At 31.3% G+C, this 25,003-nt stretch overlaps 2 protein-coding genes across 9 annotated transcripts in view; both read left to right on the top strand.

Moving 5' to 3' along the window:
• Positions 1-1,966: 1,966 nt before the first annotated feature.
• On the top strand, positions 1,967-13,546 carry LOC111001938. The gene is made up of 7 exons (XM_022272015.2): positions 1,967-2,122; positions 9,326-9,586; positions 10,424-10,567; positions 11,178-11,273; positions 11,457-11,569; positions 12,035-12,150; positions 12,292-13,546. Exons 2-7 carry the CDS (start codon positions 9,458-9,460, stop codon positions 12,801-12,803), a joined length of 1,110 nt encoding a protein of 369 aa, XP_022127707.1. The 5' UTR covers positions 1,967-2,122; positions 9,326-9,457; the 3' UTR covers positions 12,804-13,546.
• A 1,589-nt stretch (positions 13,547-15,135) lies between these two features.
• LOC111001934 (rho guanine nucleotide exchange factor 28) overlaps positions 15,136-25,003 on the top strand; it is a 34,551-nt gene continuing 24,683 nt past the window's right edge. For 5 of the 8 annotated variants that reach the window (XM_022272012.2, XM_022272009.2, XM_022272008.2 and 2 more), the window contains exons 1-7: positions 15,137-15,510; positions 16,126-16,182; positions 22,753-22,859; positions 23,388-23,504; positions 23,855-23,975; positions 24,203-24,311; positions 24,445-24,550. In XM_022272012.2, the coding sequence (XP_022127704.2) occupies positions 16,140-16,182; positions 22,753-22,859; positions 23,388-23,504; positions 23,855-23,975; positions 24,203-24,311; positions 24,445-24,550 (603 nt within the window). In that variant the 5' untranslated portion in view covers positions 15,137-15,510; positions 16,126-16,139. Of the gene's footprint in view, positions 15,511-16,125; positions 16,183-17,234; positions 17,505-22,752; positions 22,860-23,387; positions 23,505-23,854; positions 23,976-24,202; positions 24,312-24,444; positions 24,551-25,003 lie in introns of those variants that run through there. The other 3 variants (XM_022272005.2, XM_045628866.1, XM_022272011.2) reach the window with 3 other exon arrangements.

Here is a 25,003-nt window from a genome sequence, read left to right as displayed (position 1 = left end):
ACGGCTTAAACGGCAAAACCCACCCTGGGTTAGAGCTAGCCGCTATAATTTGAGGGAGGCAGCGATATTTCACAAACTATCAAAGAGCGAAATACAATAAATTTATATTTCATTATAGCTCTCAAGTTAATTTACTGAGTTCATAGATCCATCATCCGATGTTGAGTCTAGGACCAAGGTTTTATGGAACCAGTTATGTTTGAAGCATAGAATCCACAGGCTAAGTTAACTGGGTAGCACGCATGCGCTCAATACGTGACAATAAAAGGTACCTAGTTTATGGTCTTGTAGCCTCCGACAGACAACTACACACTTCCTTTGACCTTATATCGAATGTTCCGCCCGATCTCAATTTTTAACAGACTACGAATAAGTTTTGTTTGCGAAAGAGTTCCATTTTATGTAGCACGTTGGGGTAGATTCAATTCATTATTTTTTTATGGACACAACTTATAAGTAAATTCAAAAAAGATGTATTGGCGTATTGGAAATAAAACAGTAAAATTAAGGTTAGAATAACTTTATTTCTTATATGAATTAAATAATTAATATATTAAAATCCAAACAGTCAATTGTGTGGTTTTACGCATAAAACACAAATATCTAATAATTTTTTAGGAAATAACAGTTATAGTAAGAGGGATCCAGGTTGTCGACTATAATTTTTAAATTATAATGTCTATACCGATATTATAAAATGTAGTGCCATGAAATCTTTTCATATTGCTAACTTTTTACAACACTTTTTTTTGTGTTTTGGAATAAGAAATAATTTGAAGAAATCCACCAGAGATTCCACTTAACATCTTCAATGATTCATTAGTTTTCCCACGCGACAATGGTTCTTCCATTCCATTTTATCCACTGCAATTAGACAAAGACAGAATCCATCGACCTGCGAGGTCAGGAATAGAGGCTGCATCAATCACCACCGTGAAACCCACGTAGATGTTTTTACAAGGTTCAGCCTACAATGAAATGTGCATTAATGTTTATGTTTCAGTTTCTTATGAGATTTGGAGGTACTGTTTTTAAGGCTAAATACGGTGGGATAGTAAGGGAATCAGACTGTACCCCAGTGGCCAAGTGTGCTACTTTCAACCATGAGCACGAGGACAGGTTCGATGCCTGGCTGGGCACTAATGAATTAGTCTGTTTATGCGTATTTGGTAGTCTTGCAAGTTCAGTGAAAGTAACGGTAAAAACGTCTTAGAACCAAAAATCACAGACTGAAAATTTGTTTGAGAAATTTAAAAATTCATACAATATTATGCCATGGAAATATTATTATTATTTAGGCACAGTTGGTACAGCTTGCGATCTTATGATAAAGTTTTTCACAATTACCAAGCGGTCGTTTTAAGAGCTTTGCATGGTTATCTATATTTTCCTTAAAAATATATCTAAAATATCATTTGGCTGCCAGTTTATGGATTTTTATTTATATGTTTTATTTTTTTCCTCATACCTTAAGAAACCTTTATAGTTTACAAGACCCATAAAGAGACGAGTTGTATTCACAGCTGTTTAATATTCGAACCGATGACTAAGAGTTGGCGATCGTGCGCTATTGTATGGAAAATGTGTTAATTATATGCAGGTGAAAATGAACTTTATCATATCGTAAAATGTCACAAAGTTCTGTATTTGTTAGGTTCTACGTGGAACACATAGGATCATTTTCAGAATTTGAGTACATATTCATTTAGTAATTTTTACTAGATAAATGGCTTTGATTCTGATTTTAAATTATAAATACACAGAACATGCCATAAGTGACATCTTATACAACAGTATTAAATTATATATGAAAAGATTAATTAAATGTTGAAAACAGTTTATAATTCAATTGCAATGCAAAACAAAAAAAATAAAAAAATTCAATAGACCTCTCAGCAGGTCTAGCTTTGCCATAATAGCTTTCCCGCGATTCATTATCCAATCACATGCCAGTATTTAGGCGGTAGTCGCGGAGTGCGCGCGCATTGTTTATTTCTAATTTAAATAGCGTACGATAAAAAGTGTATTCTTATTTTGAATTATACCTCTACAATATTCCTGACATAAGGTTAATTTCAAGTGTGGTGCTGTGTTTAGTGCTTTCAAGAAATTACTATATGAGGTAATTGACAAAATTCTTGTCTTTGCGAAATATATATTTGCTATCGTGGTTCAAGGAAAACATAGCCTTCGTTACAACATAGTTTCAATGTAAACTTAAGTGACTGATAATGTGTTACACTGTTTTGGTGTACTACGCATATGCAAGCTTTTATTATGAATGAAAGATTTTTTCTTCAGTAAATATATTAAAAATGATATATAAGGTTATATATATAATCACATTTAGATTTATTTATGTATTTTTCTAAATAAATTTACTCTGTTAAAGTTATGGTTCGCTTGTATTATAAGGAAAATTGTTAATCATAATAAAAAAAAATATCATCAATCATCCAGATTTAGCGATAAAAATATATAATATATAAAATTATAATTTCCTCCCTTATTCTATATTTGTAGCAAAATATCATTTTCCTCTAAGTAAAACAAAATGAAACAAGATTAAGTTATTGAATGCAAAATAATTTACTTTTAATTAAGGATATACCACACAGGTATGCGATTTTCTGATATGAATCACCTTGAACTGGTAAAACGTACTTACCTTTTCACAGAACTTGATTGTTGTATGCTCTGGCCTTTTTGTATAAAATAATAAATACATAATATCTTCAATTGTGAAACATCTTTTCCCCAATGTTAAAAGAAAATAAAACATATTTTGATTTGATGATTTAACGAATAATTTATCATTGGTATAATATAAATTAGCTTTTATTTAGCAGCAGTGGGCTATAGGACATTTGTTTATCTCTTCTTATAAAAATATTTATCTTCATAAATCGTTTGCAGCGCATTACTTTATTTTTTTACAATCCATAGAAAAGAGTTCAACGCGGAATTTCCTTTGAAAAGTTAATAAAGTTTTTCAAATAAACTCTTATGTTGGTTAACTTATGTTGATTCTTTTTTTCTATTGTTTAAAGTGAGTTTTTATAGTAGTTTTCGTAATTAAGTTAAATAACGCCAACCCGTACTAGATAACGTATTATAAAAAGTAGTTTCGAATATGTAATATCAAAATTAGCAAATAAATGAACTTAATTTGTTAAAATCTTATGTTTGACAAATTAAGTTAATTTTTTCATATATGATTACTTGGCTATGAAATAATTTAAAAATACGCACATCAATATAATTTTATATGGAAATCCAGTGGCGTTATCGCCTTTTCTTTTTCGTAATCATTTGTTTTTTCTAAGACTAGCCTTCTGTGCCTGACACACGTGGTCGACTGCCGTATCATGCCACGATATTTTCCATCGCCGTACGCGCGAGTATCAAATACGCACAATGAATTTGGGCATAGTCGGGGTTCGAAACTCAGGTGCGATTTAAAATTAAAGATTAAATTTAAATAAAGAACCGTGTAACTCAGGTACGAAACAGGGCACTATTATTTGAATTTAAGGAAGCATAGGACAGTAAAAAACCTTTTAATAAGTTAATCCTATTAAGTCTTTTATATTCAAAACGTTTTTGTTTTTGATCTGGCACACGTCAAATCTTCATGAAAATTATTAAAAAAACACTGATTTGGTTAAATAAATCCGAAGTTCGATAACGGGGTGTAAAATATTTCACAGTTGCATCACATTCCAGATTTAATGTGTAAAATAACTTGCTCTGATTACACTCGCACACTTATCGATTTGCTCCACGTGTCACGATTTATTTATAACACGTAATTGTTATATGTATTTATTTATGTAATTTTTTTGTATGTTCTGAGAAGTAATAGAAATTGTGATATATTTTCTTTACTTTGAAAGTTGACGATATTATTGGTACAAAAAGTTTGTATTTTATCATGTAATTTTTATTCTATTCTATTCAATTCCTTATATCGATATCTATTGAGCCAGTTTTGCTTTAAAGGTTAAGTTAAGGTTAAGGTACATCTGGGTGACTGTAAAATCTATCGGAAACAATTACTGAGCATATAAATTAAAAAAATATATATATATTTATATTAGTGTTTTTGAAATCGGTTAAAAACAGATCAAATATGAGATTTTTATAGTAATATCAGAGTTTTATTTACAACACAATAACTCAAAATAAGATAAAAATAAAATGGAAAAAAAATTAACATATATATAGGCGGTCTTACTGTTTAAAGCAGTTTCTTCCAGACGACCCAAACATGAATAATATAAAAATAAATTTAAAATAATATTCTGTATTGTTACGCACTGAACACTTTTGTAACCTTTGACATAATATTTAAGAAACATCAATCCGACACGCTTGAGTACCACAATGATAAATAGTTTTTAATTGCACTTATGTAAAGTTATAGCGATTGTGAGAATGTTAAGCATTGAGTAAAACACGAAACACACTATGTAGGTCGTGGAATGTCGTTTTTACTGTCTCTGTTAGAAGTTTTCTTTGAATGTTTTGGTCGATTTTGATTATCTTCGGACTACATATTATTTGTAGCTAAGTTATAATAGTACTTTTGCATTAGTCTATAAATAATAAATGGTATCGTAACAAAAGGAAATTTTACAATCAAATCTAAAGTAGAATTGCGCGTGACGAACATCGTTTTCATCAGTATATTGATCCTGAATTTAAAGTCGAACATTTGGTCTATTGAAACCGGTCTACCTATAAATTAATAATATCAAGTAAGAGGACTCTGAATTTCATATATCATTGCTCATCGTAAAGTAATAATAATAAAGAATCTTGTGTAGCGTCTGTTTTTAAACGTAATTCGCATTGAATCAAAACAACTAATCTAAACTATTCTTTAATAACTCATTCATCGTGTATTAAGGATGACGCATTAATTTTATTGTAATGCGTCATAAGATTGATATGTCTGTCTAAAAAACATTGGAAACATATTGATAGTTCTTATATGCTAAAAATAGTAGCAAATATGTTTTGTAAGGGTTAGAAAAGATTGTAGTATGAAACAAATTTTGACATTGGATTATGATTTTGCTTCATAGCATGAGGCTGAAGTATCTCATACCCCTATAAGTTGTGTGAGGGATGCGCCTATTAAAAAACGTGTTTGAAACTGGTTAATCATAAATGGCTTCGAGTAGGTATATGTAATGTGCCGTATGTATTAGCATATGGCTGTATAGATATACCAGCATGCCACTATCTCATACCTATTATGTATTACGTTTTATAATTTGCCGGTCTTGTTAAATATCTTGTTAGAATATTTAATAATTATGTTCAAGTGTATGCTCGAAATTTCGTAACTATTTTTAAAAGTTTTTTGTAAAGCTAGATTTGCTCTTAATCATCTATTTTAGATAGACTAAACCAATTTTACATATTCATATCGGGATTTAGCTTTTTCAACATAAAGATAAATAAATTATGTACCGATTTACCAATTATGTTGCCGGCAAAAGGGATATTACATCCACTTATGTTCGACGAATAAACCGAACATTTTATATATGTATTTGATTTCGTGAGTATGATTTTACTTATAGTAAAATAAAATAAATACATTTAAAGAAACACTTCTTTACGGATTATAATTTAAAATTTAAAATTATGTATAAATAATTATACGTTTAAATACAATAATACATAACCATAATCCGTAAAAAAGTGTTTTCTTTAAATGTGTAAAAGTTATGTTAATAAAAGGCAATACTATGTGCAAAAATAAATACATACTAAATGAACTACATATTGATGAAGTCAAGTGATGTTTTTAAGAAAAATAAATCAGTTGGTGGCCAGACTATAAATGTTATTTCATGACCTACCCAGGTTTTTAATAGGTAAATATCACTGTGTTTATCTTACACAGGCTAGTCACGGGTGATTGGACACCTGTGATATCGTGACCTAACGTAATCAGATTAAAAAAATAAGAAACAAGAACTGTTACCTAACTGGTCGCTTCCGTGTGTTGCGTTCAGAATAATCAATTTGCTAAATACCGATCTTAGTCTTTGTTTTTTTATGCATTTAATAATTAATCATATTGACAATATCAAATATAGTTTCGTAGTGATATTTTCTATAATTTTGACAAAACATTGAGGTAGAAAATTTATTTATCATGGGACATGTAGAATGTTTATGTTACGCATAATACTGAAAAGTTACATAATTGATAATTAAAAATAGTTCATAAATATAAAGTACAATAGCCTTTATTCGACTACTATAATACACTGAACTACAATAAATCCATGATATATACACAAATACTCGACGTCCTCCAAATTCTTCTACTTACTCTATTTCTCGCGACGATTATCCAATTCTGCCCCGCTTTCCCTTTTATTCCGTCTCCCCAAGTTCCTGTACCAACTTTAAGCAACTTAAAGCACGCAGCTTTTGGTTTCAATACATAATAACCTCTGCGACAACGCTCCTTATTATCGAGCAATAAAGCTCAAATAGCTGTTGGAAAAAAGGCTTTCCAGATTAAGATACACACAATTCGTAATTGAGTTTTATTTATTACGTTTGTGTATAGGATAACAGCGAACTGAAAGGTGTCTTACGTTGCATTTACGAGAGAAGCACCTAAAAGTCCCTTGACCTTATAGACCCCATTTTTATATTGTAATGCTAATCACGCCGACTCCCTAGACTGCTACAGCCAGCCAAACAAACCCATCTGCTTTCATATCACGTATCACACCATGTGGGCCCACGGAAATAACTGTAAAAATATATATCGTACAGTACCGTTTTTGTAATTAGGATTTAAATCCAGGTTAATTTTGTCAAGTTATGACGCTACCAAGCTAAATGAAAAGAACTCTCTAATGCTTTTTTGTAATGGCGTTAATATGTATCTTCTCCGACACGTCTTTTATACGTACATGTTTTTTTGGATTTAAATAATACTATAATACTTAAATTAACAATATTTATTTTAGGTAGTAAAAATGGTAAAAAAACTATTTTAAAAAAGTGTTTCATAATTTAATCAAATATTTTTATTTTGAAAAGCAAAAGGTGGGAACAAATTCTCTAAGAGGTGTTGTGTGGTTTGACGGGGCACGAAGACCCCAAACCTGTTTATTTGCCTTTTACATTGTTTATTATCTTCATCATCATTGTTCAACTCATCTATATACTGTAAAGAATAACCTTATGCAGTCATCTGAATGCGCAACCGTCTTAGACCGGCACGGCTACCAACCGGCTTCCCTCATAAAGAAGGTCCCCGCCAATACAGTGAAGCGCACAGTATCTATAGTTAAGAATCGGAAAAACTTTGTTAGCGCGTTTTAAAAATACGATCTTCATAGTAAACGGAATTACTTTTTACTTTTTTTTACTTTTCAATATGCGTATCCTAGGTATCAAAGATCAAGAATTTATAACTTTAATGTAGATATCAGTCCTAAATAAATTGTTATTCGCTATTTTCTTTTTGTGACGTCACGATACGAAGCGCCGCGCGTTTACAAGTTTAACTTTCTTGTAACAGATGTCGCTAGATATTTCAGTGCTATACTACTTTTCTTATATTTCGGTCAAATTTTTTACATAATATACCTATGCATATTAAAATCATACAGTTATACTAACATTATAAGTAACATTGTAGTAATTTATACCAATTATACATATGTGGCCTTAAATCATTTGATCTTGACATTTCCTAGCATCGAAAAGGAAGTAGGTAGTGGTTAAGTAGTTACGAGAAAGTTAGCTATTTGTCTTGTATTTTGTGAGGCTTTTACTCTCATTGTCTCGCCAATTAATTGATGAGTATTTCTTTACGGAACGAATGTATTGAATACTAAGAGAATGGAGTAGTCAGTAGAAAATTGATTCGTTATAAAAAGTGCGCTTTTTATATGTTTATTAATGATTAGGTACACTGATTATATCAAATGTTTATTACCATTTAGTGCAGTTTTCAAACTAAAATGCGTTTAAGTTGATAATTTGCCGAAGTTTTAATTCGATTTATTGACATTTTAATTACTTATTTTTATATTAAAAAATGAAATGGTATTCTATAATAATATTTTTTGTATAAATTTTATACTGTTATATTTATGTATTTACTTTCATATTGGGGTATATTTTACAGCTTTGCCCCCAATATAGAAGCTAGTTAAAAAATACAAAATAAGTCTATCTGCTATTGGAGCTACTTCTAATTTCCATTAACATTGACCTACTTGCGTGAAGCTATATTAGCGTATTAATGCAATTACACGCCTAATACTGAATAGGTTTTTAAGAATTACTAAGACAATGTCATTAGGTAAAACACATCATTTAATTGTTCATTAAAGGTTTTAACCAATTAAGTTTTAGTAATTTAACTGACCAAATATTCATCTTCTGTTATTAAAGGATTCAAGGCAAAGAACGTGACAAACCATACTATATAATATTGAAAGCAATTAAATTATTTGAATTTTTTTAAAACTGAATATACCACTTTATAAAAATTCTTACTAATAGAGAGCGCTATATTAAATAATTCTACGTTGTTCTTAGAACGTTAATTTAATTAAACGAAAGAAAACAATTAATAAAATGCTTTTTAATTTTTGAACAATAAGTTCATTATATTTAAAGTCGTACAATCCATGCGTACAAACTTTACAGCTAATCTCAATGTGTTAATTTACCCACAGTAAACAACTGTTACTGTTTAAATACATATAATTAAGCAAACCAAACTGTTAAAAGTAATTATTTTATTTGCATGCATTCTAGAGCATTGTATCTTAAGTGATTCTCATGCGTGGTTCCCATGCGAACATAAAAAAATTGTATACGATTTTCTCAGGATGTCGTTGATAACTAGGAAGAAGTTAAATTATACGTGGTCATTTCCGTGTTATTACAAACACCATAAGCTCGAGGTATAAAAATTATATATAATTTAGACGAATATTATCGACCAGCCTTTTTTGTCCGTTCTCAAATAAGTAAGAAAAGTCGCCGCGTTGCAACCAATGCTCACATTGCCGAAGGGCTTGCAAGTACGTTGTCAGCCTATTCACTAACTTCATAGCGATGTAATGCTTCATATCTTAGACATAAACGAGGTGTTAATGGAATATGTGTGCATAGAACACTGTATACATGTAGCACTCCTTAAGAAACATTGTAAATGAAGCAGACGATAAATCCCTGATTTAAATTCTATGACAGTTTAACAGATATTATAAAAACCCGATCAGTATTTAGATGTATACCAGTAACACTCCTCTTTTTGTTTCAGATCAGATAATGGTCCTTTAAGCCTGTTTTTACTCAGAGAAAATATGTAGGTTGGTGCGAAATTACAATTACTTACACCATACCCTTACTACTAATAATGGTTTTGGATTTTTAAGACAATATAAATGCTAAAATGTCTACTAGCAACGATTTGAGCGATGAAACTGATGCATCTCCAAGACTAAGGATGAAGCCAGCTGTTAATAAGATATTTTGCTGCAGCGTCACGGCTGCTTCTGGATTTATTGCTGCTTATGCTCTGGTAAGCATTTTGTATCAGATATTTAAGATCTTTTCGTTTTACACATTAAGCCACTTAACATATGAATGAAAATATTTATTTTAAAAATTGCTGCGCATGTCATTCATTTTCTGTGAGGTAAGTTAATTCAGCGTCTATCTTCCTACACCAAGGCATAACTTTTTTTGCCAGGTTTTAACCTGTAACTTCCACGCTCCTTTATAGAGGTTAAAAAAATATAGGACTAAATTCATGCCGGTGAAAGAATCTTCTCTATAATACACAATCTAAGAAAATATTGCGCGGAATCCAAGACGAGTATGATCTCAAGATACTAATAACAAGAACCTTAACAATAAAGCGTGTAAAGGAATACCAGAGACACGAATTAATCAACCAATCTCTCACGCGATTTTCTGTACGTAATAATTAAAATCATAACCCAAATACCCAGTTACGCTAACGTAATAATTCGTAAGAGATATAAATATTCCGGTCGTTGTTTCGTCACTTCGTGAGACTTGGCCTTAGTCTTTGGAGGCGGCAAATCCCTTCTATTTTACACATTGTTTATTTGATTGATGTTACACCTTTACACATATGTTCATTTTCATGTTATGAACTTGGACGAGGATAAAATTGGTGCGAAGAACCAAAAATATATTAATCCAAATGTTTTATTACAAAAAAAGGATACATCTTTATGACAGCCTTACATGATTATGGTATTAATTACAATTTTGGTATAAATTTTTTTCTAAATTAAAATTACTAAACAGTTTCAGAATTAATATAAAATAATTTAAAGAGAAAAATGCAGTTTTTGAAAATTCAATACTATTTTGTGTTTTATTTCAGGTGTCCTATGCAATCGCCCTAATATATGAGATAGTGTGGGTTGTGGAGTCTCAGAGTGGTCTTCCTATACCATCCGCTCTGCTTATGATATGTTACTGCGTGGTAATAGCCGCTACGGTCGTGCTGGTTCACGGCCTTATATCTGTGAGTGTATTAAACTAATGGTTAATTGTTTCCAAGGGTCTAAATTGATTTGTGTGCTAGCCATTTTTTTGTAATGATTCAATGCTATGTCATAAAGAGATAAGTCAGAATTTTGACTGTAAGAATAAAACAGTTTATTTCTCTCGAGCGATATCTGCTCTGATAAACATTGCACCAAACAATTTTATTTACCTGACTTATTTGACAACAATAATTATTTATTCAGGGATTGTTGCATAGCCTTATATAATTTTAAACAAATGTTACATCCACTCGATAATAGATGCCGTTACAATGTTCTTTGAATTCTAATTTACGGCGCGTCCATTTGCCAAAAGATGGCGCTAAACACAGCCCACTTATCCTAGCAGAATAAACTCTAGTCAAGTATTAGGGAATTAGTAATATTTATATAATTATTTAATAATAATTAACAGTATATTTAAGTAAACAATCTTTTTCCTTTAGTAAACACATTTATCATTATTTGTTATTATAGAATAAAACCTACACCAAATGTGTACAAAGAAAAATATGTATGGAATGAATTAAATAACTACACATTACAACAAAAAAAAAATGTGCCTGTATTTTTTGTTATAATTTTCAGAAAAACAACAAATACCTGCTGGCGTGGCTTATATCAGTGATCTTGGTGCTGATTCCTGAGTGTGCTCTAGTCTTCTACATGTCTATAAGCCATTGGGTAAATAAATTATAACATCAAAGTTATAAATAAAAAAAAATCATTACAAGGCTCCAATATCATTAACACTCTTGCATATTAAATTTGATAACCCTTCGTGATAATGGTTCCCTACTTAATGATAATGGTTAATATATAATGGTATAAACTTATATTTTTCTTAAAAAAATAAAATTAATGCAGGGTCTTCAAGGGGTGTACGGAGGTGCTGAGCTGGCATGCTATGTGGCTCGACTGCCGGCGATTGTGTGTGGAGTTGTCTTAGTACAGTCAGCGTATGCACTTAGAGAAGCGAGGTAATAAAAAGTATTTGATGAATTTCAAGTCACAATTACTAAAAATATTGATTAACTGGTTTACGATATGAGCAGTATGTTTGAACTTCGGCTGTACACCAATGGAATTATCTTTCTATGTACGAAATTTAACATGCGTTCGTACGCTGAAGGTAAACACCGAACACAAGCAGAAATCCTGCTTTACAGTTAAAAAGTCGACGGTATGTGGCAGGCACAAATAGCTGACTACCAATTGCCTTTTAGAAAAACAAATACATAATCACGAAATACATAGATACAAAAGCTTGATGCGAAGGAGTTGTAGCGCCATTGTTTTTTTTTTTAAATTTTGTACCCGAGTGTTAATCATGATTTTTTTTTACAATTGTAAGAAAAGTTCAACTTCATTTTTTACTTTTAAGGAAAATAAGTACGGCAGTAAGCTAGTGTCTTTTACTATATAAATTCTTCTCCATATTGCAGGAAGAGTGAATACGGTGCTGGCGTTGGTGTGAGCGGTAGTGAGTTCGATGCCAGCCACTATGTCCCCGATACTGCGGCACCGGCTTTCACTAATGAGGGCTTTCTGGCGGATAATGGTAATCTTTACTCTTTTAGAAACTTCTTTCTCACTTCATTCTTTAAGAAAAGCTTGTTTTAATTAAATTTTTTGAGCAAAAATTGTTTGCTAAATATGGCATAGGCGTTTAAAAACAATAATATTTTAATATTAATTCTAGGCAAATCTGGCTCAATGCCAGATCTCCGTCGTCACTTGGCCGCACGTCAATCTATGAATATGGGCTACCCGATCATGTTACCACAACCGCCTCCCGCCTACTGGCAACACTTAGCCGATCGGCAGTACGCAGCTTCTCTTCGAGGCTACCCGAAACATTACCCACAAAACTTTGGCACCTGGGTTGGTCCCAGAACCGACTACAAACGTCGCCACTCAGTGGTTGGCGCGTTTGACGAATATCCGACTAAATATGACTATGACGATCGTATGGACTGTAAGAGCGAAATTAACGAACGGGTAAGCTACCCGTACAGACCCTATTATGACCCAAGATATCCCCCAGATTACGCATATTTCCAGGACTTCAAAAGGGAAGATGCGGGATATGGAGTCAATTTGTTACGACATGATCCATACTATAGAGACAGGATGTATGCTATGCGGAATAGTCACACGTCTGTGGGAAACGAATCGGATGATTTGACTAAGTATAAAGATGTTGCTTTATAAATAAGCTTATTCTGAGTTATTCGTTTCATGAAACACAATCGCGGCGTCTTTAAACACACAGGTATAGTAACTTAAGAGTAATAGATGTTTTATTAAAAACATAATGTAGATAGGAACAGTCAGGTATTGTATGAAATACTGTTATATAAATGGAAAACATAATATATTATATACACTACAATTTATCCCTGATCCGTCTATACCTAATCTATGGAATAAAGGATTTTGTTGTGATGTAACGTACTACAAAAACGTATGTCAAACAAGGAATCGTTTGCTTGAGAAGTTTTAGGATAAAAGTAATTAGTATTCAAGCAATTAGAATAATTAATATATCAGTATAATTCCGTCCTTTAAGTCTGTGTTAATATAAGTTATTATTTAAGAATGTATTCGATGGCAAGATTGTGACGCTTTAATGACTGCTTAAAAATATTATTCATAATAAAATTACATAATTTTGGTATTGTCGTGTACCTAACCTTATTTTGGGAAATCACATTAGTAAAGAAAAAATGGTGCATCCGAGATGCGGTGATTTTATTCTTGAACATTTCACGTATAATGTAATTACTTTGTCTTGTTTAATTTCTGTAGTTGTATTATTACTGTAAAGTATGTAAATAATTGAAATTGTAAAATTTATTTTAGTTGTTACCTAATAACCAAAGTATTGTAATTCTTTAACTGACGTAAAAATGTTCAGTCACTAGGAAAGAAACCAATAAAATATTTTACAAATACACCCGTGTCCTTTTTCTACTAACCATTGAACGTTAAATGAAAAGAATGAACTCTTATTAGCATATGATGATAATCATTTTTGTCTATTGCTAAATTTCATTTTCGTCAATACTACTAATACTAAACCTTATTGGGACCGTTCAACTAGCCATACACCAGGGCAGCTAAATGTCGGATAAGAGACAATCTAATGATATACTGTGTTGCACAGGCTGAAAGATAATTTTTTGCCTATAGGTTGGGATAAACAAAGTAATTTAATAGAATTTTTTTATCGAAATTTCAAGACAAATACGGAAATAAAACTTTATTGTGGGCAATACTGGGGAAATTGGATTAAATGATCTTGATACTGTTTAATTTATATTAGTTATTTCTATATGGAAACTATACAAGTTGATTTTCTCTTCCCTCCTCTTTTAACCAGGCGTGGAAAACCGTAAAGTATGTATATACTGGCATACAAGAAGTTTCTTTAGTAACATGCTTGTTACATAAAATAGTGTTAATAAAAATGTCTTGAGAAAAATATGGTATTTGTTACGATATTAAAAAGTTATTTAAAATTTAATAGAAATAAAATAATACAGCTTCAGTAAAACCTAAAATTCTGATCTACCTATCTCTATCATATTGAAACTTAATAAAAAATACACCATGATTCATTGTCCCCTGAGCAATCAAAACATAAAAGAAAATAAATGTATCAAAACCATTGAGTCCAACTTACCGGTCAACCTTACCACGCTTTAAATTCATAGATTGAGTTTATTTGATTACCACGCTTTAAATTTATGATAAATATTGAAAACAATATTTATCGCGAAGTTCTATCTTTGAGATCAAAGTAGCTTTTTGAGTTTTGACATTTTCGCAAAAAGAACAAATTTCAAGAAGATAATCACACGTACAGGCCTATGGTATAGACCAGGCATCAGCGTACAGCGTGTGAGATAGCGAATATTATAATCCAACTATTTACAAAGGACACGAAGTGTGGCAACTACCTGACGTTGGTAACATGATTCGCAATTTAGTCGGTTTGCACTGAAAAATATGTTTGGAACCACCGAGCCCTTGGTCGGCTTGGTGGTTCCATGGTGAACAAATAAAACCCGATACGCAAATAGAGACAGAAAAATTGATACTCTATTTCCCTTGCACTTAATTGTATTTTTATTATTTTATTTTTATTATTAAGAGAGAAGACATTAACTTGTATTTCACGTTAATGTCTTCTCTCTTTAGTTATTATTATTATTTTAGAAGCTTATCTAGTTCTATACTATAGATCAGACAGATGTCTATCTACGTAATCACAAAATTTAAGCAGCGGTTGACGGACCGCGTACTCTGACTATTGACGGCTGACAATATTAAATGACATTGCCATCAGCCATGTGAAAATCTCATTTTTTATAATTTTGTTGTATGCCATGAGATTCCCCGGTAGACCTATAATTTAGCACAGCTGTCACCTCAATGCTAAGGGTCTCTTTCAGCACACTCGATACTGTCATTACTATCTAAGGCTGTTACTTCTTTATAGTCTGTAGCATCTATGTAAAAATAAGTGAACTGTCAATAGTTTTTTTAGTTGAAGTCGTCGACATTACACAAAAGTTTTAAAAAGTTTTTGCCGTGCTAAAGTTACTTTGAAAACTGTAAGGGTATTTCTAAAACGATTTTAGGTGTAAATATAAAACGTCGGCAGTTAACTATATAATGTATAAAAACTAAAGTCGTGAGTGTTGTTTTATAATTTACAGTATATTGTTTTGTGTAGGTGGCTGTGTTGGTCGGTTCGTTCTAATGTGAAAGTGTATTTTCGCATAAAATTTAGATCCCATTGTTCCAAACTTTCCGGATGACAATAAAGATAATGTTGTACGTGTGCCTTGTGTAAAATATTCGCCTGGAGGCGTTATGTATTGTACTCGCTGAAGTTTTTAAATAGTTCAAAGTAAGTTACGTATTATGTACTAACTTTTTTCATGATGGTTTGTAAATGAACATAATCGTAGACAGTGTTTTTAAAATGTTTATGGAAATTGATATGTGTTATTGATATATTTGAAATTAATTCTGTAATGTTTCATTTAAAAAATAGTGCTGCTTACTTATTATTATTTTATGTGATTGTGTTTGATTAAAAATGAAAAATAAAATATTGAAACATTTAATTAAGTATGTATTTTTCCATGTCAAACACGATTTACAAACAAAATATATATTTCATAATAATATTATGGTTAAAATTATATTCATTAAATAGGTTATAATTCTAGTAAAATAAGATAAGACTTGAAAAATTTTGGTTATCAGATATATTGATTCAATTGACTTATAAAATTTTCATTGCTCTTATTTTAAAATATTTTTCTTATTCTTTTTATTCACAATATTTCTATAATGTAACTATTTAAAAAAAATGCATTTACTAGTCAAAGATCTTGCTAATGTAGGTTATATTTGAGTGATATAATCATAATCTAATAAATATCTTGCTACAGAACTAATAATTGCTAATATTAGTATTATTATTTAATTTTAATATAATTTAATTTTTTTTTTTCAGGTTGAGACAGAGAAATGAATGTTCAGTCACAAGAGAATGTCCGGCTTATATCATCAGGTATTTTGTAGCAACTAAGTATACTATTCTTTTTTACTTATAACTTTATGTAAAAATGTATGCACAAAAAAAATTTGCATTTCAATTATTATCTTTAACAAACAATTTCAATGTGTTCTAGTGGAGAAGCCATAACAAAGGCTTTCTCTAATTATATCCTAAAAAATATTAAGAAGATATGTTTAGATTATGCTAATCTTAGTAGAATTGTTATATTCATTGTGTGTAAAAAGATTTATTAAGGACCTAGTTATTAAAAACAAGGTTAGCTCCATTTGAATCTTAACTTGTGTTCATGTTCTATTATTGTACTGACATACTTAATTTAAAAGACCGTATGTCGGTAACTACATGATTTTTTTAAAACCCATTGAAAACTCAGTTACACTCCGTTTTGGTTGCATTTTGTATTTGTAATCTATAATTACCACACAGTTTAATTTTAACTGGCATGATAAAATATCGCCTTCATAATTTAATTTGTAACGCGACATGTGTTCTGAATAGTGCATAAATAAAATGAAAATTATTATTTTTATGTGTTTATACAAATTCGAATGGCATATCATGGAATAGGCAATTGCCGCAACGCAGTTACCATCGCTGGTCTCCAACACACGTCTGTGAACACACATACATATATTCCTTACAAGTTACAACCCACCAGAGGCGCGGAACAAATTACAAATTTAATTATTATTTCTGCTTATTTTGTATCTCGCTTAGAATATTTTATGAAAGACTTGCATGTAATAGAAAATTGTGAACAAAATATCTATAAAATTACGAATGTCTTATCTATAATAGATGCAGGCGAAATGCATTATTTATTTCTATTTCGTATTTTCATTTTTAAATGTATGGGTAAAGTTCGTATAAAGCCTAATAATTTATTTACGTCTCTAGACCTTATTTACGTGTTGTTCAATGTGTTTAACTGTGAATAGTGTCGTAGATTTCGTCGTGAATATTGCATGAGCTCTACTGGATATTCCATTCAAACAAGTGTCTAGCCAGTGTCTCTGGTTGGACTGCGACTCATTTCAGGCTTTCAAGTCTTGGGCGGATCGATGACGCGCACGCGCCCTTAACCACCTAAGCACAAAGAGCAGCCGGCTGCCTTCACGAACGGTCCGCAAAATAATCCAGAAAATTTTCCCAAAAGAGAAATCTCGAAAATGATTTAGAATTAGATCGGTATAATTAAAATTTATTATTTTATCCGCGCGTAAAAATGCTATAAGGCTATGTGTGAAATTTTGTTTTGACTGAAAATATACCCAGGACATAATTACATTAGTGGTTAAAAATGTGAGCGGTTGGTACGTATTGTGGATAACTTGTTGCGCTCCCTACTTTTTGAACGATTACGTAATTAAAAAATGTCCTAATGAGTCTGCCGTAAAATGTTAATGCTTTTTACGGTATTTACAACTTCGTGATGATTATTTGTTATCGTTGAGGTTTAATAATATGTTCTGTATTTAGCTTTGCACCAATAAACAAGTTTTATTATAAATTGCTAAAATGGCGAATTGCTGCATCTTTGTAACAAGTTTTTATTGCGCAAGAATAGTAAAGCTAATTTTGTTTATTGGTATTGCTATCGTTTAAATTGATTCGTATAAATTAATTGTTTTTGTAAATTTTTTGCAATTCTGTTATTCGTTTTTTTATGTACATACTTCGTTATAGCTTAGATTGAAATGGTTTAAACACGTGATACATTTAGTACATATTAGTATTTTATTAAACTTATACTTTACACTTAGACTCATTCTATTCTTGCCAATTCTCTATCGTTCTTATACAATTTTATTTTTGGTTCTGTTTCATCGAAAGCTTATATTGATTTAATTTAACGTTACAATAACAAGACTACTGTTTTTTTTAAAATCATATCAACGAGAGCGTTCTATTATAAATTTGAAGTACCTACACCGTAATATTTTATTATTAATAGTTGTGAACTTGTTACAAAAACCTCCCTTAAGCTATAAATAGAAATGCTACTCATGTGAATAAGACAGTTTTATCCTTAAACAACTTAATCAATATGATCGGGTTCTAGAGTCAAGTTAATATTTATATTTAGACACTGTTTAATCCACAAATCAATAATTATGACGGGAAACGGTATTTCTTATAAAAAAGTATTGTTTTTAATTTCCTTTTCATTGACCAAATTTTTTTTTAACACTGTTGAACTTTTTTGCCAAAAAAAGACTAGACTTTTGTACAGTACTGGATCTTTATACATAAATAATCGCTCGCAACAATAAATTCACACGAATAGGGCTTAAAGGAACATAATACAATAAAAGGAACTTAATGACGAAACATTAAAACACTATTAAATATCACTTAGATTTTATACATTGTCCTGTGAGTTGTGACTCATGTCGACATTGTATGCTGTATGCTCTAAAGGGCTATGAAGGTAAAGCTTATTAATTGTGAAACTATTACAAAATCGGCAAGCTTTATATATATAACTATTGCTTAGCGAAGTTGTTAATTATGCTTATACTGATCAGTAGTAGTAGCATTTGTAAAACATTTAACGTTGAAGTTTCTTTCATTTACACTAATATTAATTATGTCTAATATACTAATATTTCATATATAATACAAGTATGTGCCAGTCTGTGGCGTTCCATCTGAAAATATTTCGTTGGTAATAATCGCACCTGGGATTATTCGGACTTCGTAACTACAAACGCCTGAATGCTGTTTTGGACATATTTACTTTATTTTATTCTGAATAAAAGAGTGGTATGATTAGGTTATGTAATAGCTAACCTATTTTCTTTTACATTTAGAAAAATGTATAACTCCAACTCAAAATATACATTAATTGAATTAAGTACATGTTACGTAACAGTGTTGGTCGCATTTACAATATTAGCAATTAAAGTGTATAAGTATATAGATATCGCACCCTAGTCTAATTAATAAAACGTGAAATTCATACATATTCTTTCCAAAGTGTTGATCAGCACAGATGTAGTTTTGAATCATTCACTGACGCTTGTATATGTAGTTGGAACTTACGTTAGTTTTGAAACTCAATAGCACAATATCACATTGCGAGATACACAGATTCCCATAAGAAAATGCACACAGCACTTGTTACATTAATGTGTAAAAAAATTAATAAGGCAAACATTTCTCTTTCCCTCAAATATGATACGAACAAAATATTTTGTGGTTGTGCCCTTTACAAAATTACGTATCGTATATTATGGCTTTTGTTTATTGTAACAATCAGAACTATTGAGAGTTCGTTTTCCATTGTTTTAGATACGTCCGGTCCTTGTCATAAACACACTATCTAGCTTCCAATATAAAATGTTTTGTGAATCTCTTTCATTACTTTTTGAAAACAGATGAATGACAAAATATTGTAACTATGTGATTTTTGTTGTTTTGGTATTCTCAAATAAGTCGGTGTCATCTTATATTAAAAAATAATTCATTACTAATAGGGTCAAGTGTATTTTTATATGTACACATAGTAAGTAAAGCAATGAATAAAAGCGAGCGTTAATACAAAACGAATGCCGACAGCCATTTCATTTCCATTCGCACTGCGCAAATGTCAGATGGCTTCCCGTCTCCCCGATTGTTAAATGTAACGAAGGGTGTAGACGTCCGTTTTGAAAATATTATGAATGTTATGTGTATTGTACTTTATACAGTTTTATTGAATTTTCTGCTGGCTTCGTTTGCGGTTATCTGGCCTGGAAAACATTTTCTGACATTGTTTACTCTTGCATAAAGTACCGAGTACTCAGAATCTATAACTAACTGATGTACATTGAGCTGTGGTATTGCATTAGTAATATTACCTTAATATGATTCTTACATTCGTACTGATAGTTTTGCTACGATAATATATCTATTTTAACCGGCAGCGTTTTAGTGAATATCTTGGTGTTGCTGGTGTCCTGTTAGAGTACAAGAGAGCATCTTCTCAAAAAATATGATTTCAATAATAAAGATTTAATTATAATCATTCATGCATTGATAGTATATTGATATTATAGTTTATATGAAAAAAATATTTAACAAATCTCTTCAAAGATTACAAAAATATAAGATAAGAAAACATTTGCTCTCGTTAAATATTTCCGGTTTTGTCGCTCAGTAATTGGTTTATATATTTAATGGACATCTGGTGATTCCCTAAAATAGAGAGAAATTATTCTGTAAACAGAACAGAGACCTTGATCGTCATAATTTCAATGTCAACTTAATTATGTGCATCACTTACGAAGCTTCAGACTTCAATTATTAAAACTATATATATATATATATATACTTGCTGTGCCCCCGCGAACTTCGTTTCACAAAATAAATTTAATGTAAATTGTAGCTTATATGACACGTTTGTCGGTTTACCATAGCAGTGCCATCTATTGATTACTCACTCGATTCAGTCGAAAAGTATCGACATCGGTTAGAATCTTTTGAAGTTAACAGATAATTGTGACTGTCAATTAATTATAGACAAATAAGTTGCAATAAAATAAAATTGCGACTATAATTAAAGATCTAAGCTATCCTATCTCTTAAGTTGGACCAGACTGCTCACACTGTGCCAATTTAATTTTTTAAATACATACATATTACGAATGAAATGAGCCTACTTGTGTATGATTTGCATAGATTTCGCTCATCCCTGTTACTTTTATACACAGCCTTGGCCCCGGAAGTAGGTCGCTCGATTGTCATTACATTTTGTGCAGTCAGGGAAATGGGGGAACCGATGCTGGCGCCGATGAATTTTTAATATTCAATTTGCAACTAAAATGAAATAAAGGTATATGATATTACTCCGTAGGTTTATAATGAGTACGTGTTGTTTTCCGGGTAAGCCTTTATTCTCGTAGCCAGCTTTATAAACCGCTCTAGTTTATTCTACACTGTTAAACATCGTTGATTTTTATGGACTACATAATTCGCTGTGATACAAAAGATTTGATTGCATAATGCTTTCGGGACTCATGTCGTATAATCATTCTTCTATATAAAGAGACACCCATGGTAACTAAAGTTAAAGTCACTGATTAGTAACAGTAGTAGTGAGGACTTTGATATTTAATTTTTTACAGTCAAGTTCTAAGAACATCGAAGGGACTAATCATATATTATGTCGCTGTTATTCAATTCAATTCAAAATCATTTATTCATGTAGAGAAGAACTGGCAATATACTCCCGCCACTCTTTAATTGCCAAGTTGTTTCTTTTATTAAGCACCTAATACAATAGAATTCAACCGGGACTTTTGAATTTTGAACCTATACTGTTGGTATGTAGAATTTTCTTTCAGAATCAACTCTGAAATACATGTGTAGATTTTGAATTTGAGATAGTACTCGTACTACCAGTAAGGTAGTAAGTAGGATTACTTTGATTTCCAACAGTAAATAGAAGTTCGTGACGTGTACTAATAAGATTATGGTGATCAGGTCATAGGGCTCGATTACGAGGCCGGGCTTATCGCTAATGAACTTGGATTAATTGAATATGTTGTTTACCTAGATGCCACATTGATACGCAGAGCATAGTTGTGTTATGACTAATCGCATAATGTTTTTGACTCTGAATACTAATGCATTCCGATCAACAAGGAGTTGTTTCAAAAGTTATACTACTTTTACAGTTGTTTAAGTATTGGTTATGTTACGACTTAGTAACTAGTACAATGTAGACTAAGTTACATCCTATACTAACGCGAGAAGGGTACTACTAATTTTCAAGCTAAATGTCAACTTATACAAAGCGCTTCATATTATTAAGGCCCACGTTGATCACCCTCTGCTTATAAAAGTATTTGGTATACATTTTACACATTGGAGATTTGCAAGGTCATGTCAAGAGCACCCCTCACTGTTGGCTAAAATTTCAATTTTTATCTCCAGGCTTAATATATGTGAAATGTTAATATATATTTAGTGCTGTCAAATAATCAAAAATAGTTTGAACACGTGTGTACGTTTTTTAAAGCCAGCAATAAGTAACGTACTCAGAAGAGTCGAACGACATCGAGCATTCGTTAAATATATTTTATTTGAGCACGAATGAGGCCGCAGCAAGAAGGCATACTACAATAATTAAAATATCTGAAGAATATCATTGTGTTTTGAATTTCATATTTTCGAGTCGTCAACTTGAAAATATGAAGCGCACTAGTAGATGGATATTTTACGTTTTCGTGATTAATATTAATGAGTTCAATTGCAGTGGAAACCTTGGCCTGATTTTATATTATGATTGAAATAGAGACATTTTAATGCATTTTATATATTTTTTTCCTCTGTCTAGGAAAACTTTTGCTAATAAGTCGCAATTATGGGATTTTTTACTTAAAATTGTTCCCAAATTGTACATGTTGTAATGCGTATATAGTACTTAAAATGAATAAACACATTTTCATTATTTATTTTTTTAATTTCTTATCTGTAGCAATTTAGAATTAATTCAAATCATGTTTAAACGTTAACATTGGCTTTAATTACCAAATGGTGATTTTATAATTTTATTTTAATACTATTATTTTTCAGACGAGGGCGACGGCAGCTCGGACAGTCGGTCCGACAGCAGTGAGGACGAAGTTACGGAGCACGTGACGGCCACACCACCACCCAACATGGCCGCTGCAAGGGCGCAGGTAACCGACCCCTTTTTTCACGTGTAGTTAGTTTTTATTAGTTTATGAAAGTTTTATTTGAAAGTTATATGTTATGTTTTTTTTAAGCCATAAAAAAATGTTAAATAAAATATCACATTGTTATGTAATGTTTTAAAAAAGCTTTTGTATTTTATTGTTAGTCATAGATCATTATGATACATTAGATCATCATTTCGCTTGATATAACCGAAAATTTTTTGGTGAAGAATTGGATAACGGTTTGAACATCGTAAAAAACGGCTTGTCTTTATAGTACTCTTAAAGTGTTAAGTAGTAAGTTTATAATTATTTAATCTATTAGTGTATCAACAGCAAATACTGAGGTAAACACATTTTAATTATAAGCATTCAATTATTAATATGATCAATGAAACTTAAAAGGTAAAGTAAAGTTAAGCATTGTTGTTTACTTATGTTGATACTTATGACATATTGCAGGACTTTCAGCGGCTTCTGCAACTCAAATATATGTGTAAATAAAAAATGAAACAATAGTTTATTTTCCAGGTACCCACTATAAGTGTAACACCGCACAGCCCCGGCGTGTTAGATGACAGTCTTCAGCAGCTGCGGAGGCTGCATGCGGCTGTTCAGCGTATGAGGGCTGCCCCACTGCCCTTGCTGGTAAGGCATTATGACGCGTCTGCGTCTGTCACTCACTTACTTACCTGTACCGCTCAGAAATGACAGCCTAGTGCTGAGTTATTTTCTGATAGAACTAGTGACAGCCTTCTAAGCGCTATTCACGATGGTTCATTTCACAGGTTAATTTTTTCTAAATTAGTACAAGTTTGAAATTAAAATAACACAACTTTTAAATAATTATTTGAATTTCGAATTGCACGCCCATATAATTAAATCTGTGATTGTGATGGTCTAGGAATCTCAAATAACATAGGTAGAGACCTAATATTACCTGTAAAAAAACCTGTAATTTTCCTGTATTTTATTAATAGATACCTTTTATATTTTAGGCAATAGGGACAAGTCGTTTGAGTACATCGTGTCCCTCGTTGTGTAAAGATGGGGTGGTGGAGACTGAATGCTCATCGCCAACCCATTTGGACTTTTATCCGCAGAGTAGGAAGGGTAGCGGTTAGTATTATAAAACAATATTTTAATTAAATTTATAGAGTAAGCCAATTGATATTGTCAGTTTTATACATATGAAACTTTATTTTATGAAAAAGTAATCTATAACCGTTTTTAATTAAGATTCAATATAGGCAAAACAAAAAATATGTTTTATTTTTATTTTTTTAAATTGCCTAATATTATGCCATTTTTCGCAAGTCGTAGATGTTATTATTAAGTATCCCCAGGTGAGTCTCGTCAATGGATGTCATGGGAGAGACGGGATGAAGGCAGACGAAGCTCATGGGCGGCACTGGAACCCGCGCCACCTCAGCATGACACGCAGAGACATAGAGGGTAAGTTGACCACAAAACCTTGTTTATGATTACGAGACAATTAAGACGAAATAATTTGTATTACGATGTTGTCAAAACAGTTAAAGTATAACAATGATTTACCTGATAATTGAAGTATAAAATATATTTCCAGTGCGTTAAATGGTCACAGTGCCTCCTTATCATCAATGGAATCTGAAGGTGACGCACCACGACCTGTAAGACATTCCACTCATTCACTCAATGACAATGATCTCGCTGTAAGTAACGATAATATATTTGTTGTTTTTGCCTTTGCTTTTAATAAAATATTTTTTATTGAAAACTTCCTAGATGTCACTGATTTAATAATGTTAGAGAAGGTAGAGATGTTCAATTTAGGTACTTATTAATTACTGAATTATACAGTATTGTATTTGTAAACTTAATTAAATAAAGATTATTACAACCAGCAATATCAATTCCCTGTAAGTCATTTTCTGACCGACAGTCCAATGTATGAATACGATAGATTGAACACTGAGCAAGCTATGGGCATAAAAGTAACGGAGACGAATCTAATGGAAATAATGTTCAACATTAAATTAATTTTTGAGGTCATACAAAAAATAGTTAAAAAAGAAAGAAATAGGTAGTAGTGTTTTATCCGAGCTACCAATACCATTTACGAAAGCTATTTAATACCTCCGACGATATAGTCGGGGAATTTTAGA

The sequence above is a fragment of the Pieris rapae genome, chromosome 7 (assembly GCF_905147795.1).
Source record: "Pieris rapae chromosome 7, ilPieRapa1.1, whole genome shotgun sequence".
Lineage (NCBI taxonomy): Eukaryota > Metazoa > Arthropoda > Insecta > Lepidoptera > Pieridae > Pieris > Pieris rapae.
This window is presented reverse-complemented; position numbering and strand designations above follow the sequence as displayed.

Coding starts and splice junctions, on each gene's coding strand:
- LOC111001938 (XM_022272015.2), top strand. CDS start 9,458: ATGTCTACTAGCAACGATTTGAGCGATGAAACTGATGCATCTCCAAGA. Junction 10,568..11,177: donor TGGTTCACGGCCTTATATCT/GTGAGTGTATTA, acceptor TATAATTTTCAG/AAAAACAACAAATACCTGCT. Junction 11,570..12,034: donor TATGCACTTAGAGAAGCGAG/GTAATAAAAAGT, acceptor TCCATATTGCAG/GAAGAGTGAATACGGTGCTG.